Source organism: Haliotis asinina, chromosome 14 (assembly GCF_037392515.1).
Source record: "Haliotis asinina isolate JCU_RB_2024 chromosome 14, JCU_Hal_asi_v2, whole genome shotgun sequence".
In the NCBI taxonomy this organism is placed as follows: Eukaryota; Metazoa; Mollusca; class Gastropoda; order Lepetellida; family Haliotidae; genus Haliotis; species Haliotis asinina.
In genome coordinates, this window is record NC_090293.1 from 9,955,120 (window position 1) to 9,972,500 (window position 17,381).

Genomic DNA, 17,381 nt, shown 5'->3' on the forward strand with positions numbered 1-17,381 from the left:
ACATTGTCAGAAAAAGCGATGTAAGGGTTGTCTTTCAGTCTGACATTTCACTGACAAAGGTATTTCACATTCACATGCACTGTAGTGCAGATTAAAAACAGTTCATATGAATGTCTGGGTTTTTGAGAAAGTTTATTGTTAAAAATATCAATTGCACAGTCATATCTTAGTGACACACTGTGGTGGTTCATGTCAGGAAGTGATAAAGATGTCAGTTATACTGGGTTAAACCCACAAATCAAACATACTTACTTTGAGCCCTGTCGTTGACATTGTACCTTGTGAGAGGTAATATAGTGTGAGAGTTGCACTTGTATTGCACTGATTGAAATACGTAGGTTTCCAAGTGGGTCATGCGACACTCATTAAGATTTTCAGATATGCACTATGGCATTTTATGGTTCCAACACGAATACTTTTGACACCCATCTTCAAACTACACCAAATCAAGACAGTTGTTACTAGGCTAATATAATTTGTCCGTCACTTCTCATTAACATGGATAATTGCCTTGTTAATCCTCAGGTAAGCTTTATGATTATTCAAGGGTGCATCCATGTCATGACAAATATACTATAATAATTAAAGAATCAGAATTTCTTTTGGCTAGTGTACAAATGCTAATGGCTTCATATAGGGTACATTGTCAATATTATTCTCAGTATTGTCTATTTCTCAGTTAACCCTTCATGCTCCAGGAACATATTTTAAACTTTGTCATTGTGATTTTAACCATGTCATTGTCACCTTAATAGTACTTTTGAACTCTGTATTGGCGGTCATCATAATGCATGATTGATGTACATTTCTGTCATTGTTGTCATCAACATGTGTTCATTTCAGTACTGAAATAATGAATAATGAGTTGTAAGGGGAACTGTAGCTTGTGGTGATGTAGATGTTATTTATTGATGTAAGTCCCAGTTTGTTGTGATGTTGCTGTCCAGGTTTTTCATTTTATGATTTAAGTGTTGTCGTGAAAGATACACACATTTTTTGTCCGCTGTATTAGAGTGAGAGAGTAAGTTTAGTTTTACGCCACTTTTAGCAATATTTGAGCAATATGACAGCAAGAGACACCAGACTAATAGGCCTTACACACTTTACCTATATGGGGAATCAAACTTGGGACTTTGGGAAAAGTAAACGTTTTAACCACAAGGCTACCCCACTGCCTTTCCATATATACCAGAAGTGATATTGCAACAACACATTTATTTTGCTTATGTGCTTCAGTCTGACTTTTTTATCATTCTTACGAATTAAATATTGACAGGAAACATAAAGAGCTGTTCAGTTGAGCTAATGTAATCATGTCAATCAATCAACATACATGGATGATTGGGTTTCAAGTTTTGTTGTCCTTGTGATGTGTACTATGTGTAAATATTGCAGTTTATACGCTGGCAACTTTTGTGACCAACATGTGGCATCATTCCTTAGGATGTAGATCATGCTTATATTGTCGGTCACTGGATTGTCTGGTCCAGACTCAATTATGCACATATATTCTTTCAATTCAATGTTCCCACATGGGCATAATGTTTGAAACCCATCTCTGGTGTCACCCACTGTTATATTGCTGGAATATTGCTGAAAGCTGCATAGAACTTTATTCACTCAATTTTAATGAAAGATAATTCTTACTATTTAGTCACAGATTTGTTGCACATTTTCTGAAAAACTGTGGCCAACACTTAGCAATACTTTTTTATTACCGAAAAATGAATAAAAGTATCTGGCATTTCTTTTCACAGAATTTTGTTATTGCTAACAAAAATGATAAATGTACAAAATTGTCAATCAGTTTTTAGTCAAGTGTTAGAAATAATAGGGATCAGGAATCATTGAGTTTTTTGTGGGTTTATTTTGGTGCATTGATCACTGTCATTGCTAGTCCAGACTCCATTGTCTACAATGCTGAACAGCTAGCTACCTGACCATCATAACATTGCTGGAGAATGAAACAGCAAACACATTTTTACTTGCAAGATAAAGGCCATGGTTGACAAAGATCCTTGAATGTGTTGATTAGTTCAGACCAAATTCTAGCACAGTCATTGACGGAATTTGTGGACATAGCATTTTTTAACAGTAGAAAATAAATTCTAAAAGAAGCAAAATTTACAAACTTTCTAAAGACTTTTTGATTTTGTGAGGTCTGCAAACAAAGTGAAAAACAAGTAAGTTAAGCTTTGTTAACGTCTTTGACAAACATACAAATGTCAGATTTGGTGTTTGACAACCTTACCACGAGAGCTGATTAGCTAATTGAATTGTCTCTGACAAATGTCAAGTAAATGTTGGACGTTGACATTTAACTGTGCTAGTTAAACAGACAATTTCCGCAACCTGTAGCATGCCTATAAAAAGGTTCAAGACAAGATTGACAATTTCCTTGATTGTGTAATGTGATGAGGAAGCCTCTGTATGGCTTCGTGTAGGACAGCCTTGTGGCATTCGTGGGAAGAATAGGTCCTTTGTAGTTGCTTGTCATATTTAACACAGTGCAAGATCTGATGCAGTTTAACAATAGTCACTCACTCACTCTGTTCGTGACAGACTGGCAATCAAACCCTGTCGTTTCATTGAACAAAGGCTGGTTGAACCAAAATGGAAAATATCCTCAAGTGAAAATAAATACCCTTGTTCATACAATTGTTCAATCTCATGATGATGATGATGACGATGATGACGATAAATAGCTTTTAATGCTGCTGATGATGATAGTGAAAGCATGATGATGATGATGATGATGATGATGATGATGATGGTGGTGGTGACAACTAAGAAGATTACGATGCTGATGATAACTATATTCTTCCTTAGAAGAACACTTTTTATGGATGGACAACTTCTTATTGCTGTGGATGTGATGCTTCAGTGTAGACAACTGCTTGATAATTTGCTTGATAATGTTGTTTGGATCAACACACCCAAAAGTTTCATCCACAGCAGTAACAAGTTGTCTCTCCATAAAAAGCTTAAGGAAGTTATATTCTTCGTCCTGACCAACTTCATGATCAGGACACATTATATTGTCTGTGTTCAATGTTACACTTTACAATAGTCCAGACATCCTGGAATAATTAAGTTTTGGTCAGTAGTCAAGTCATTGATAGTAATTATGAGCAAACATTTACACTTAGATGATGCGGAACCAAATCAGTTATCCATTTAGGCACCTTCTGTGGCAAGTATAGGTTGCTGGGAAATGAAATGAAGGAAAGTGAAACACATACTATTAGCATGATTAGTCCTAATCAAGGACCAAATATAGTTTTGTACCATCTTCGTATTATTCAGTCCTGTTTGACAGTCAGATTTATTTAGGATCAAGAGCCAAATTTTGCTACAAGGGTGTTGTAAAGATGTTGTTTCTCACATTTTTGCCTTCTTTGTGAGAAAAATTATCTCTGCCATTGTCACGAAATGTTGAAGGATCTCATGTGGCCTCTCTTCTACCTTTGGTTTTTGTGGATGTTGACACAAGGAGAAGGCGTGACTTGGTAATCTGAAGGGCTGGAACAGGGGCTAAAGGTCCCTGTCTTTGTGTTACGAGGCCTAGAAGGATATCTGAAGAATCTTCCCACTTCAGGGCCAGCGAATGCCTAGTAGCAGGTTACAGTTTACTGTGCACAGAAGCAAGACAAACAAGACACCACACAATTTCAGGAATTAAGCCTGAGTGTGTTTGAGATAGGATTTAACCATTTCTGTCAGTGTGTGAAAGCCCAATACTATAGTCATTGTTCGGGGACAATCAGTTGACGCTTTTCTTTTAGACCGGAGGGAAAAAAATCATATTTGTTGGTCTTGATAATTATTTGAAAGTTTGTCAACATCTCTGAAGTTAGTTTGAAATATTTGTGGCAGGTTCTTGTTGCATTGTTGTTACAGTGTACAAGGTTTTGTTCCTCGCTTAACTTGAACTATGTTCAATATTTATGACAAGTGATACCCTGAACAATTCTGTGGATCATAGTGGAGAGTTTTGTTCACAGAGTGAGTGCATCAGAACTAAAACAGAATGAAAAACCCACTATCAACAGCACTCTGTGTGTTAAAGAGACCTTTGGGGTCTCGAGATCATTTCACCAATGAACAGTGGGTTCTTTTAACAATGATAAGGAAAATATTATGTGATTGACCCTAAATAATTTTTGTCAATGTGGCAAAAGTGAATTTGTAATGCTCATGAAGAGACCATATCTTAATCATCATTGTAATTTTAGTTTGTTCAAACTTGAAAAGACCCTACTTGCAAGAGATTTACCATGAAAAGACTCTAAATTAACTTGTGAAGTTAAGATTTAATAGGAAATGGTTACATTAAAAATAACTTGCAATGACAATACACGTTAATCTATTTTTCTAAAACACTTTTGCAGCAGCAACAGTGTAACTAAGAGTTACTTCCCCTGTTTATTTACATATTTATGCTTGAGTGTGTTTCTGTCTATATATAGGGCCATTACCTTGTGGATTGGGCATGTAAGAAGCCATAAATTTAATGGGTGGTAATCTGTATTTACCCTTAATGAGTCTGACTTCAGTAAAAGCAGTCACAAAGCACACATGCTCTTTGCAGTGTACTTGCAAACATCTTGAACATTTTGTTATAGTCTGTTTGACCGCAAGTTATGTTTATAATAGCTTTATTCAATCATTGGACTTATTTGATGTTTTACTGTTCACAGATTCAACTACATTAGTGCTGCTGGAACCAAGCAGGACAGTGAGTGACCTTGACATTCCAACATCAGGCCTTGGCCTTCTGACTTTATCAGCACCGAAAAGAGACACTTTGCTGTCAGCCATAACTGATGACACATCTGAAGAAACATCATCCACACCAGCTCAACTAGAAACATCATTCAATGAAGCTTTAACAAGTTCTACACTTTTGCCAAGCTTGGGCTCAGACCAGAGCTCTCTGTCAGGTGCACTGAGCCGTTTTCAACTTTCCAGAACTGATATTGTAGTTGATTCTTCACCAAGCAATAGCTTTGTTTCATCAAGATTTGTAATCCCTGAATCGTCCATACAGAATGTTGAATCAAGTTCTAGGTCACAGGAAGCAGTGTCACCTGAGCAATATACATCGACTTATGTGTTACCTCTGCAGGCATCAGAACAAGCGGCATCAAGTTCTACTTCAGAAAATGATATTGCATCAAGCTCTGTTTCACAAGAGCAAGCTGCATCAAGTTTTGCACAAGAACAAAATATTGCTCCTGTTTCAGTGTCACAAGACCAAACAACAAGAGCTATACAAGAGCAAATATCATCAAGTTCTCTGCTGCAAGAACAGATAACTTCAAGTTCTGTGCTACAAGATCAGACAAGTTCAAGTTCTATGTTACAAGAGCAAATATCATCAAGCGCTGCCCTTGAAAGCCAATTAGCTTCAAGTTCTGTGTCACTAGAGCAGGAAACATCAAGTTCTGTGCTACAAGATCAATTAGCTTCAAGTTCTGTATTACAAGAGCAAATATCATCAAGTGCTGCCCTTGAAAGCCAATTAACTTCAAGTTCTGTGTTACAAGAGCAAATATCATCAAGCGCTGCCCTTGAAAGCCAATTAACTTCAAGTTCTGTGTCACTAGAGCAGGAAACATCAAGTTCTGTGCTACAAGATCAATTAGCTTCAAGTTCTGTATTACAAGAGCAAATATCATCAAGTGCTGCCCTTGAAAGCCAATTAGCTTCAAGTTCTGTATTACAAGAGCCAATATCATCAAGCGCTGCCCTTGAAAGCCAATTAGCTTCAAGTTCTGTGTCACAAGAGCAGGAAACATCAAGTTCTGTGCTACAAGATCAATTAGCTTCAAGTTCTGTATTACAAGAGCAAATATCATCAAGTGCCTCCCTTGAAAGTCAATTAGCTTCAAGTTCTGTGTCACAAGAGCAAATATCATCAAGTGCTGCCCTTGAAAGCCAATTAGCTTCAAGTTCTGTGTCACAAGAGCAAATATCATCAAGCGCTGCCCTTGAAAGCCAATTAACTTCAAGTTCTGTATTACAAGAGCAAATATCAGCAAGTTCTGTGCAACAAGATCAATCAACATCAAGTTCTCTGCTGCAAGAACGAGTAACATCAATTTCAGTTCTACAAGGTCAATTAACTTCAAGTTCTGTGTTGCAAGAGCAGACATCAACTGCTATTCTGGAAGAGCAATTAACATTACAAACAACAGGACAAATACCACCCAGTTCATATTCTGCAGTGCAGTCATCAGTGTCGTCAGGACAAAATATATCAACATCGGTGTCCCCAGTACTTTCCGGTACTCCAGGACCATCAACTTTACTCTTCAGTGCTCTGTCTGAGCTGTCAAGTGCCTCAGCTTCTTCAACTTTAACTGCATCTTCAGCTGTACCTCCAGCCTCAGCATTTGATGGTACTGAGGTCCTTGATTCTAGCAGTGCTCCTTCATTTGGTGATCAGACTTCTCTGATATCTACAGCTATACAAGATATCAGTGAGGGTTCTAATATACTCTCAGAAACTCCTGTACCCTTGGAGAGCTCTTTCCAGTCACCTGTCCAACCTGTGTTAAATACATTCCACACAACAAATATTGACTCCACAGAAAGTCTAATACTAACCAATACAGTATCTTCTATGCAAAGTTCAGAAGGAACGCCTTCATCTGTGTCTGTAAAAGTGGATAGTTTTAGTTTTGTGTCAACTAATGTGCAATCTTCATCAGAAATAACAACACCTAGTCAAATACCAGAGAAAACTGGACTGACTTCGGACAACATTTTTGCCACCTCAACAGACAGTCCTACATTAAGTATATCACTGTCTGCAGCAGCCACTTATGATGCAAGTAGTGTGTCAACAAGTATATTGGCTCCTGTGTCTGAAGATGTGATTTTGTCATTGAGTTATGAGCTTAGTACACTCCACCCACAAAGTTCTTCATCCTCTAAGACCACAGTGTTATTTGATTCTTCAAGTGCCTTACCAACATTTGGACTGACTAGTGAAATACTGTATACAACAGAAAACAGTGTGGAATTTCAGGTCCAAACTGAAACACCAAGTATAGATACTACAGCTTTTATGAACAGCCTGTCTGACCCGTTATCGAGAAGGCAAAGTGAAAATGTTCCGTCTTTAAGTATCAGTGACAGTTCATTAGCTAGTTCATTCCCACAACAGATAAATCTTGCAACCGAATCTGTAACATCAACACTAGAAATTTTGTCATCTAGAATTGATAGAAGCTCATATCAACCATATGGTAGTAGTTACAATGTGCAAAGTGTCCTTGCTTCTTCTGTATCTCCACAAGAGACAATTGTGATTTCAGAGAGCCTGTTTTCCTCTGAGTCCAGTGATGCAACACCAACAGCTGGAGTGCTAGAATCAAGTTTCCATCAGTCCGACACCACACTCTCATACACTTTGTCATCTCCCAATACTGGGTCAACCTCATCATCCAATGTTGTTTTCACTGATGCTAGCATCCAGGAATCATCCTTTACAGAGTACTTGATACCAAGTCAGAGTATCGTGTCAACTGTTATGTCCAACACTGAATCGGTGCAGCCAACATTCCGTACACCTGACCCAACAGATTCTGTTGTCTTGTCAGTTGTGTCTGTAGAGTCATCACCTACCCACCTGGCCAGTATGTCCTTCACACCGCGTGAAACAAGTGGAATACTTACTTCGAGTTCTCTAGAAACATCAACTTCAAGCTTGTTCCCAAGTGAGTTAAGTAGTATTGTAGATGTAGCTTTCAGCTCAAGTGAAGTGTCTCATTCCCAAAGATCAACTGGTTTGGCTTCCTCAAGCTTATACGAGTTCAGCAGCATATCAAGTCAAGATTCAGGATCTGTTGGTTCATCTGCAACTTATGTTTTCTTAACAATGCCAGGATCAACTGTTCAAACTGATTTGTTGGGTCAAGCCTCAGAGTCTCTCTCTCCATCAACAGAAATATTCTTCTCCAGCCAAAGTGTTATTGTTCTTCCATCAGTCAGTGATATCTCCTCCTCAGTCTCTCAGACACAACTGTCATCAAGTGTACAAAGGACTGGATCATCTGACGGTACCACCCTTCTGAGTGACTCATTATCTACATCATCTGAAGAGTCAGTTTTAGGTACAGTTCAGCTATCGACATCTGTATCTGAAAGGCAGTCCATAGCATCATCTTCTCCATTGCCAATCATCATAGGATCTGACACAGCAACAGGAATTGAGCCATCTACAACCTACATCAGTGACTCCCTTTATGCTAGTGAAAGTGTCACGGCCGCTTTGATCAGCTCTCAACTGTTACCAGAGACTACTGATATTCCTCGAAGCAGATTCCAAGATTCTACTCTTCTCATGCCCTCTGTTGTGGATATATCAATAGGATCTCCATTCTCAACAGTTGTTTCAACACCTTCCTTTACCTTCCCTAATCCACCTATCAGTACTGGTGAGAGTGCCTCTGTTACAGCCTCATTTGAATTCAGCACAGTTTTAAACTCTTCTACAGATATTATTGTTATCCTCTCAACCATTGAACAATCATCTGCAATTTCATCTTTTGATATATCTCTTCTGGAACCGTCATCATCTCTATTTGGAACGCAGTCATTGTCAGGATTCAGTGATATTGTGTTATCAAACGTGGCATCCATGAGTTATGCAGCATCTTCACTGTCAGCATCAGAATCAGAATTGATCAGTGGACCTTTGATCCCAATCATCACCTCGACTGAGAGCCAGACAATTTTCTTCAGTCACTCAACACCTACAGAACTTCTGCCCATGACAGCAACTAAATCACAAAGCTTCACAGTCTCCACTTCACTACCTTATGATTTTAGCTCAGTGTTAAGTTCGCGTGAAGACAATTCGACCTCTGTTGATACCACAAGGCCAAGTACTTTACTGTTTTCACATTCACCTACTCTGACAGGCAGTTCAGCATTCCAGGGCATCAGCTCAGATCTGTCTACAGACTCATCCCTAGGAGGAATAGTTTTACCTACATTCTCAGGATCATCAGCCTCTGACATTGTTCCTTCTGGATCTGACGTCCTCTTGACATCAACTGGGAGGTTATTTGCCTCAGATGCCAGCTCTGATTCTGGAGGATTTGTTCCTGTGCCTACTACATTGTTACCGGGCAGCTTCAGTGCCTCCTCAATGATTCCATTTGTCACAGAATCTAGTATTGATTCGCCATCACAAGCACATGTCGAAACTAGCGTCAGTTTGTCCTCATTGCCTATGTTTGACACAAGTACTAGTGTACCATCACAAGAACCTTTTGGATCAAGCACCAATTTGCTTTCAATGTCTTTGTTTGACACAAGTTCCATGTTGCCTACACAGGGACCTTTCGACACAAGCACCAATTTGCCTTCAATGTCTTTATATGACACAAGTTCCACGTTCCCTACACAGGGACCTTTTGAAACAAGCCCAGATTTTCCATCATCTATATTTGACACAATTTCTAGTATGCGAGGACATTTTGAAACTAGCACCAGTTTGCTTTCTATATCTTCACTGGATACAAATTCCATGCTGCCTCTATCCAGTCCATTTGAAACAAGCACCACTTTGCCTTCAATGTCTTTATTTGACACAAGTACCATTTTCCCAAATCAAGGATCTTTTGGAACCAGCACCATTTTGCCTTCACCATCTTCATTTGACTCAAGTACAAATTTGCCTTCAGAAATACCTTTTGAAACAAGGACCAATTTGCCCACACAGAGTTCATTCCTGACAAGTTTCATATTGCCAACCCAAAGCTTATCTGAGACAAGTTTACTTTCTCCTTCACCAAGTTTTTCTCCATCCAGTCCAGTGAGCAGCTCCGTCCCAGTTCTCCCAACAGGAAGTGTTAGTTCTTTGTCTATCATATCAAGCCAAGAATATACAGACATATCATCTTTACTTACAAGAAGTGACATATCAACACCAAGTGCTCTGATGTCCCAGATTTCAGCTACAGAATCTCCTCAGTTTGTGAGCTCCACATCTGTAGAACCTTCAGAAACGTCTTCAGACACATTTGGACCCTTAAGTTCTGATTTAATGGAAAGCAGTACAATATCCATATCTGTGAGCAGTAGCATGATAATATCATCAACTAAATATTCGTACATTTCTTCAGTCATACTTCAGACAACAGGAACTGTGTTAGGCAGCTCATTATTTTCAACAACGATAAGTTTTGCTGAGATCTCAGTTGATATATCTCAGATCCCAGACTCTTCCTCAGTGCCTGTTACAGTGTTACCATCTCTGAGCAGAATGGTATCAGAATCAATATCAATCAGTGGAGTAACCTCCCTTGAGTCAAGGTTATTAGTTGACAGCTCTTTACAGTCAGATTCAACCACATTTGTGCCTACTGATATCCTGTCATCGTCCATATCAAGCAGCCCATCGTTGTTGCCATCTTCATCTGTGATAATATCAGAAAGTGATACAAATGTGATATTTTCAAGTTCTGTTTCCATGGTTTCATCCTCACAGACTGAAAGCATTGTGTCAGTGGATACAAGTACTCCAACTGATATCATCCCTACAATTGTTCCAAGCTCAGCTGAACCGTCATCAAGCTCTGAAACAGATTTGTCATCATCGCTGATCCCATCTCCTACATCATCGCCCTCAGTAACACCTTCATCATCTGTCCTGCCGTCAGTACCAACCACTACCCCATCACTCAACACCAGTGACGCACTCAAAGAATTCTGGGTGAACACAGGTGAGTTTAGAGTATATACTGATAATAGTTTCCATTGGTACATTGAAATTCAAAGGGTGCAGCCAATTGAGGAAATATGTTTCAATAAATGCTTCATCAACTATCATTGGTGAAATGCAGGTGGAACAGTAAACTATTATGTCACATTTTCTAGGCAGGATTGTAATCCTTGGGCATACAAGAAACTTCTGCTCATGGGTTTGAATCCTGATTGCCACGGTTTTGTTTCTAGGTTCATCAAATATTATTAAATAATTATTAAAGGATATTTAAATAGGACACATATCCACACAACTAGTGCTTGCTCGAGGTGGTGGAAGGTTTTCATGTAGCCACCATCTGCTCATATACCAATGAATTATTGGGTTGTATTAAGTGCACATGGTTGTGTACTGTACGCTAGGGTTTGTGACAACACAGAAGGAGTCTGCACACAAAGTTAAATTCAAAGCCATCCCAGTGCACCTGGTTTTCACCAAAGTATACAAAACATTTGTAACCGATTTCAGTTGTGGCTTTCCACCCACTGTAAGCTGACGTGCTTCTGTATGCATGGAAAAATCAGTATTAATTAATTAATTAAACTCAAATCACTCCCTCTCACTTTCACAGTGATCAAGGTTCGGCAGTCAGAAGACGTGAGCTCTGCTGCTTTCAAGGATAAGATGGAGGAAAGGTTGGCCGCGGTGTATGAAGAGGCCTTCACCCGTGAGCAGATGATTAAAAATGGGACATACCAGCCTCTCAAGCGTCGCAAACGATATGCATCGTCTCCTGATGGCAGCGTTAAGCTACAGGCATGTGATCTTTGATGTTACCATAGAAATACTTTCAGTATTTTTAGTTATTTTCAGCATATTTCTTAACAAAGCCTGGTGTACAGTGTGGCAGATAATTCCACCATTAGATGCAGAAAAAAGAAATTGACTGCAGTGAAAAAAATTAAAAACAAATGTCTGGTTAAGGGGAGGTAACCAGTGTAAGTGAAGCGGTAGTAAAATACAACTCTGTATGCAGCAACTCCTGGTCACAGCATGTACACTATAATGGAAGGGAAATAATTGTGGGTAGATTACTAGAAGTGTCTGTAAAATATATAGTCTTTTTTGACATCACAATTTCTGCTGTAAAAGTGAAATGGCATTAGAGACTGAACTATAAATACAAATGCAAGTAGTTATATTGGCCTTAGTTTCTTGATTTCTCTCTGTATGTTACTTTATGACTTTGCAACACCAGGGAGTGAAATGTTTCAATAATATAGAATTGTATTTGTCAGAAGTTAAGACATGTGACTTTGAATGTTCTGTTTGTTAACAATTTGCCCACTGAGAGCTATAGTTACTAATTAATAAATCCAGCAAATTGTTTTGGTAAGTTTATGTTTTCAGGTAAATATAGTATTTCATCTGATCTCTAACTGAATATTAAAGTGCCATTTAATATGTAAATTATTACATGATAATAAGTAATTATCATGGTAAATCCAAATATCAAGCAGGTTTGGGTTATTTTCAGTTGTGTCTTTTCAAAGTAAATATTATTTATACTTCTGCATGAAAATGTGAGAGAAATATTCCTCAATAACTCACAATTGAACCAGAATTGATTGTTTGGATAGACTCCAGCAACCCTGGAACGTGTTCTTGTTTTCACATTCAGTCTGTTATATGTGACCTTGACTTGATGTTTGTAGGTTGTGAATGTTGAGCGCCAGTCAACTTCCAACAATGTCAAACTGACCTACCTGGCCGAGAAGGATGGGAAGATGGTTCCATCGGACAAGATGGTGGACGCCCTTGAGCTGCTCGACCACCAAGAAGTAGCCCTTGGGCTCGGATACGTTGTTGACACTAAAGCAGAACGTAAGTGCACATAGTCATGAATACTTCAAGGAAGTTTGGGTAGTCTTATAGTTAAAGCATTTGCTCATCATGCCAAAGTCTCGAGTTCAGTTCCCCACATGGATGCAATATATGAAGGCCATTTCCCCTGCTGTGATATTACTGCAATATTGCCAAAGGTTATATGAAGCCATACTCACTCACTTGCATGTAGTCATATACATACATATAGTGACACATATCTGGAAAAGGCTGAGATGGAGCACAAGTACATCTCAAGGTTGGAGGTTAAATAATTTGTGTTGTCGGCTCGGATGTGAATTAGTTTGCTTGCATAACATCACACTCAACAATGTTCCAACTACATAGTGGTGGTCTTTAAATGACCGCGTCTGGACCAGACAATGCAGCATTCAACATCATGAGTATTCATCTACACAATTGGGATATGATAACATGTGTCAACCAAGTCAACAGGCCTGATACCACAATCCTTTAGTCGTTTCTTACGACAAGCTTGCTTTGCTAGAGACCTGTCCTATCTTCTTGGTGCCTGATCAGCATTAAGAATGTTCTCTGTCTCCTACCAGCCTATGTGCCTATCCCGGTCCAACCTCCTGCTGATGACAGGAAGTTGTGGATCATCGCTGCAGTGCTGGGACCCATTGCACTCATCATCATCATCTGGATCATCATCTGTATCGCCTGTCGATGCTGCAATCGCAAGACTGGCACCGACGCTGAGGAGCCTCACCTGATGAAGGTTCGTCGGGATGGAGCTCAGGTGAGACTTTTTAGCATTTTATCAAACCTCAGTAAACAGATCTTTTACTCAAATAACAGACCTCTCAGTAGGAAAATCTGACCGCTCCTCTTTAAGATATGATGTCAGGTGGGCTTTCCTATCAGCCAATCAGATAGTGGCTTCTGAACTCTAAATACAAGTGAATTTAAGCATTTGGCAGAGTATGTCTGATTTCTACATCTTATTAGAGCTGAAGTAATGTAGGCTGTGCCATTAACTGAAATGTATGGCATGATCATCAGACCTTTACACAGGGGGTACAGTATCTATTTAATTCAATCTGTATTAAATGAGATTGACATGGCTCTGCCGTCTGTTAGACCAAAATTCTGTCATTAAGCACTCGCCATCATCACACCAAAAGATAATGAAAGATGCTTCTTATTTCCCTGCCTGTCACTCTTCATTATGGGAAGAAAATCAAGGACTGGTCTGCTTGCGGTCGCTGTACTGTGACTGAGTGGGGCAAATGTACATGAAATTTCAGAATGGTATCTATCTCGGTTAACTAGCTGTATAAAATTAGCTTCAGTCTGGACTGGAAAAACCACACACTCAAACATCACAATATAAGTGAAACAAATCATACTGAAGTTCACTGACATGATTTTCCAATTAGCACATATCTTAATGAATGCCCTGTGGCACAGGGAAGCATGTACATTTCTGTCCCTGAAAGTGCACCATTAAGTGGCTTCTAGCTGAATCATGTCCCCTAAACTGTAAAATGTAATAATTTTTGCGCCGAATGCTCTCTGGCATTACATTATTACCCTGGCAGATTTGTAATTTCAAAACTGCTGCTAAGCACTAAGTGCGACCTTACAGGTCCGTACATCAGCTTCTCAGCTACCATGACTGAAATGTGGATGAGGTGGCTTGCCCTGGGACACAACACAGTATGAGACCCAGGTCACAATTTTTTATGTGTTCACTGAGATTCAAACCTGGCCTTTTGCATGAGAGGCCAGCATGCTAAACACTGCACCACTGTGCTCCACAATATATCATGTTAAGTCATTGTTAGTCATTGTGTAAGCTTGATGCAAATACGTGCAGGAATAGTGACAGCAGGGGGATCTAAAACCTGAACTATTTTGAACGGGAGATGGTATCCGTGGTGATCCTAGAGATGTTACAGTTGTAGCGCACAGTTTTGTACAAAATGAAGGACATTATTTAGATTATACTCTGGTACTGGTGTTATTGATGCGCCATCACCAGGCATTTTATCGCTGAGCACCAGCAGGAAGTTGCACTTTCAAGTTTCAGTTCAAGTTACTATGGTTGCCATGTTGCTTGTGTATATTTGAATGACAAATTACATGTTTTTCTATTTATAGTTCTTAGTGAGATGTCTTTGTTTTTAGATCTGTACTGATTTTGAAAAACATAAAAGTTATTTATTTTCCTTAGAATTCTTTTAGAGGGAACTCTCACAGTTGTGAGGCTGACATGACCTCACTGTAGAGTGAGTGAGTGAGTGAGAGTGAGTGAGTTCAGTTTTATGCCGCACTCAGCAATAGTCAAGCTATATGGCAGAGGTCTGTAAACAGAGTCTGGACCAAAAAGTCCAGTGATCAACAGCATGAGCATCAATCTGCGCAGCTGGGAATCAATGGCATGTGTCAACCAACTCAATGCACCTGACCACCTAATCCCGTTAGTCGCCTCTTATGACAAGCATTGTCACCTGTTATGGCAATCATAGATTGCTGAATGCCTAGTCTACCCCTGATCTTCACAGGTCACCTCACTGTAGAAAGCTACAGATTTACTATGCAGTAGACGACATAATTTGCTTCCTAACCAAACCACCAAGTGAGCAAAAAGTGTCTTAATTGTGCTGATATATTTTTATCAAACATACTATGGTATGTATACTATGGTAAATCAAAAACGTTGATTTCAAATTTTGGATTTTGGTACCATAGTATTATAATGGAGAGAATTTGTGTGGATCTACTTTTCTTTACAACTCCTCGGATGACAAAAATTTTCAAATTAAAAAATTTCAAATTCTTTTGTGAGTTATGATACTTGACCATATGTAGCTACTAGTTTAAACCGGAGTAGTATAGGTAATGGTGGCTCGATGGCAGGTCCTTTACAGCTCTATTTTCGCAAATTATGAGCCCTAACCCAGTATGAAAATATTGTTACAAGTTTTCTAGTTTTTGGCTACTTTTTGCAAGAACTTTCTAGCAAAAACTAGCAACTAGAGACGGTCTACAGAGGGTAGGGAGTACTGGTTATAAAAATCTTTTTCAGTCATGTAAGTGGAGACAGATGTTTGGAGGAATGATAACTAGTACATGTAGAGACTCAGATTGACTAATTTAGACCCAGATATTCAGAATTCTAAAATTTAGGGACACTCATGTCCATTCAACAATATCTTTTTTTACTGTTCTGACAAACGTCAGATGTAATTTGTCAGATATTTAATGTTATCAGCTTTTCCGACATGTCACATTCCTCATTCTAGGTCATGATCAAGTGACATCTAAAAAGTTTGAAGATTCAGCAACCACGTTTCCAACAGAAAGACAGGAACATCTATGAGTTCAATCTTAAAAAGTTGACATTTCTAACCTAGTCTATCTGTTAGCCATACAACAATTATCTGTAAATAGGCACCGATTTTTCTGGTGTCCAGATTCTAAATCAATCTCAGTCCCTGAGACATGTTTTATCTAAAGCAAAATATTATAATAAAAATTATCAGCTCTAGGTTTGTAAGTTCTAGAAACTGTGAGAAGTATTAATATGGGAAATCCTGAAAAATAATATCAGTTTTACCTCAGAAATCCAATAAGTCCTCATGAGTGTGTTTCTTGTGGCAGTATGCAGGGGATCATCAATACTATATCCGTGGTGTGATTATCTCTATCAGTCTCAACAAAACAGCACTGAGGTGAGAGGAAGAGGCTGTGTATTATTGATGACCTGCTGCTTCAGAGGGTGGAACTCCTGTAACCTGGAGCAGGTGCTCCCTGCATGTACATACCAGTAAACTGGTGAAACACTGGGATTGTGTTCTCATTTTGTAGGAGCTTTGAATTTTTGCATTTTAGGAATCCATTTAGGCTAGATCTGTTTGTTTTCTTGTTTAGGGATTGTTGTAAAATGTATGACTATTTTAAAACCATTCCATATGTTAAGCGGAATAGAAGTTTATATATATTTCAACTGAGAAAAAGATTTTCCATATCTTTTTTATCATATATTTATCATGTTTACACCACACTTACTTGAAACAAATACCTCCCCAGCTATGGTTTATCAGTACCCCAACCAGTAGATCTACTTGTATTCTAGTTTTTGTTCTCAAATTCTTCGGGATTACATATTCTTTATTTGAAAGTTACATATCTGTTATTTTCAGGATGTTAAGTCAACTTTATTTTAATTTAATGCTTGTTCTGATAGTGTTTTCTCTGTAAGCATTATGTCATGGAAAGTCTGTAACAAGGATTTAAGCTTATTTGGCCTTATGCTCAAATGTTTAACTAACATTGTTATTATATTGGAAATATTCGATTCATAATCCAGTTTGCCTGCCAGATCCATATATATTATTTATCTTTCCATACCAGCTTGATTAATGTTGATCCAGTTTGACAGGTAAATTACAAACTTAAAATGTTTATTGAATATTTTATTAATTAGATTATGATTCATGTTGATAAGTGATACAGTTATGAAATTCAGAATAGATTTTTATTTCAAATATCAAAATCAGTTTTGTATCTATTGTGCTCATAGTTAAGAATATTGAAATCTCTCCCACCATCCCGTTGAGACAACACCTATAGTTCAATGTTAGATGATTTCAAGCCAACACATATATAATGGGATAGATAAATTCAAGAATTGATCTTAATGTGTCCCACTTTGACTGAGCTATACCCAAATTCAATGGAAGTACCTTATAGTGAGGAAGTACGTGACTGCGCTATAATGAGGCACCCGGTTGTCAACAGTTCA

The 17,381-nt window shown here is 38.5% G+C and overlaps 1 protein-coding gene and 1 long non-coding RNA gene across 2 annotated transcripts in view; one reads left to right on the top strand and one right to left on the bottom strand.

Moving 5' to 3' along the window:
* Positions 1-17,381, bottom strand: part of LOC137261668 (uncharacterized) — an 80,942-nt gene that overhangs the window by 59,648 nt on the left and 3,913 nt on the right. The window contains exon 2 of the long non-coding RNA XR_010954860.1: positions 12,490-12,595. This is a non-coding gene — a long non-coding RNA (uncharacterized lncRNA). The remainder of the gene's footprint in view (positions 1-12,489; positions 12,596-17,381) is intronic.
* The window catches only part of LOC137261667 (streptococcal hemagglutinin-like), a 101,736-nt gene that overhangs the window by 59,117 nt on the left and 25,238 nt on the right, over positions 1-17,381 (top strand). Inside the window, exons 2-5 of the mRNA XM_067799444.1 lie at positions 4,701-10,742; positions 11,355-11,539; positions 12,439-12,607; positions 13,177-13,370. Of these exons, the coding sequence (XP_067655545.1) occupies positions 4,701-10,742; positions 11,355-11,539; positions 12,439-12,607; positions 13,177-13,370 (6,590 nt within the window). The remainder of the gene's footprint in view (positions 1-4,700; positions 10,743-11,354; positions 11,540-12,438; positions 12,608-13,176; positions 13,371-17,381) is intronic.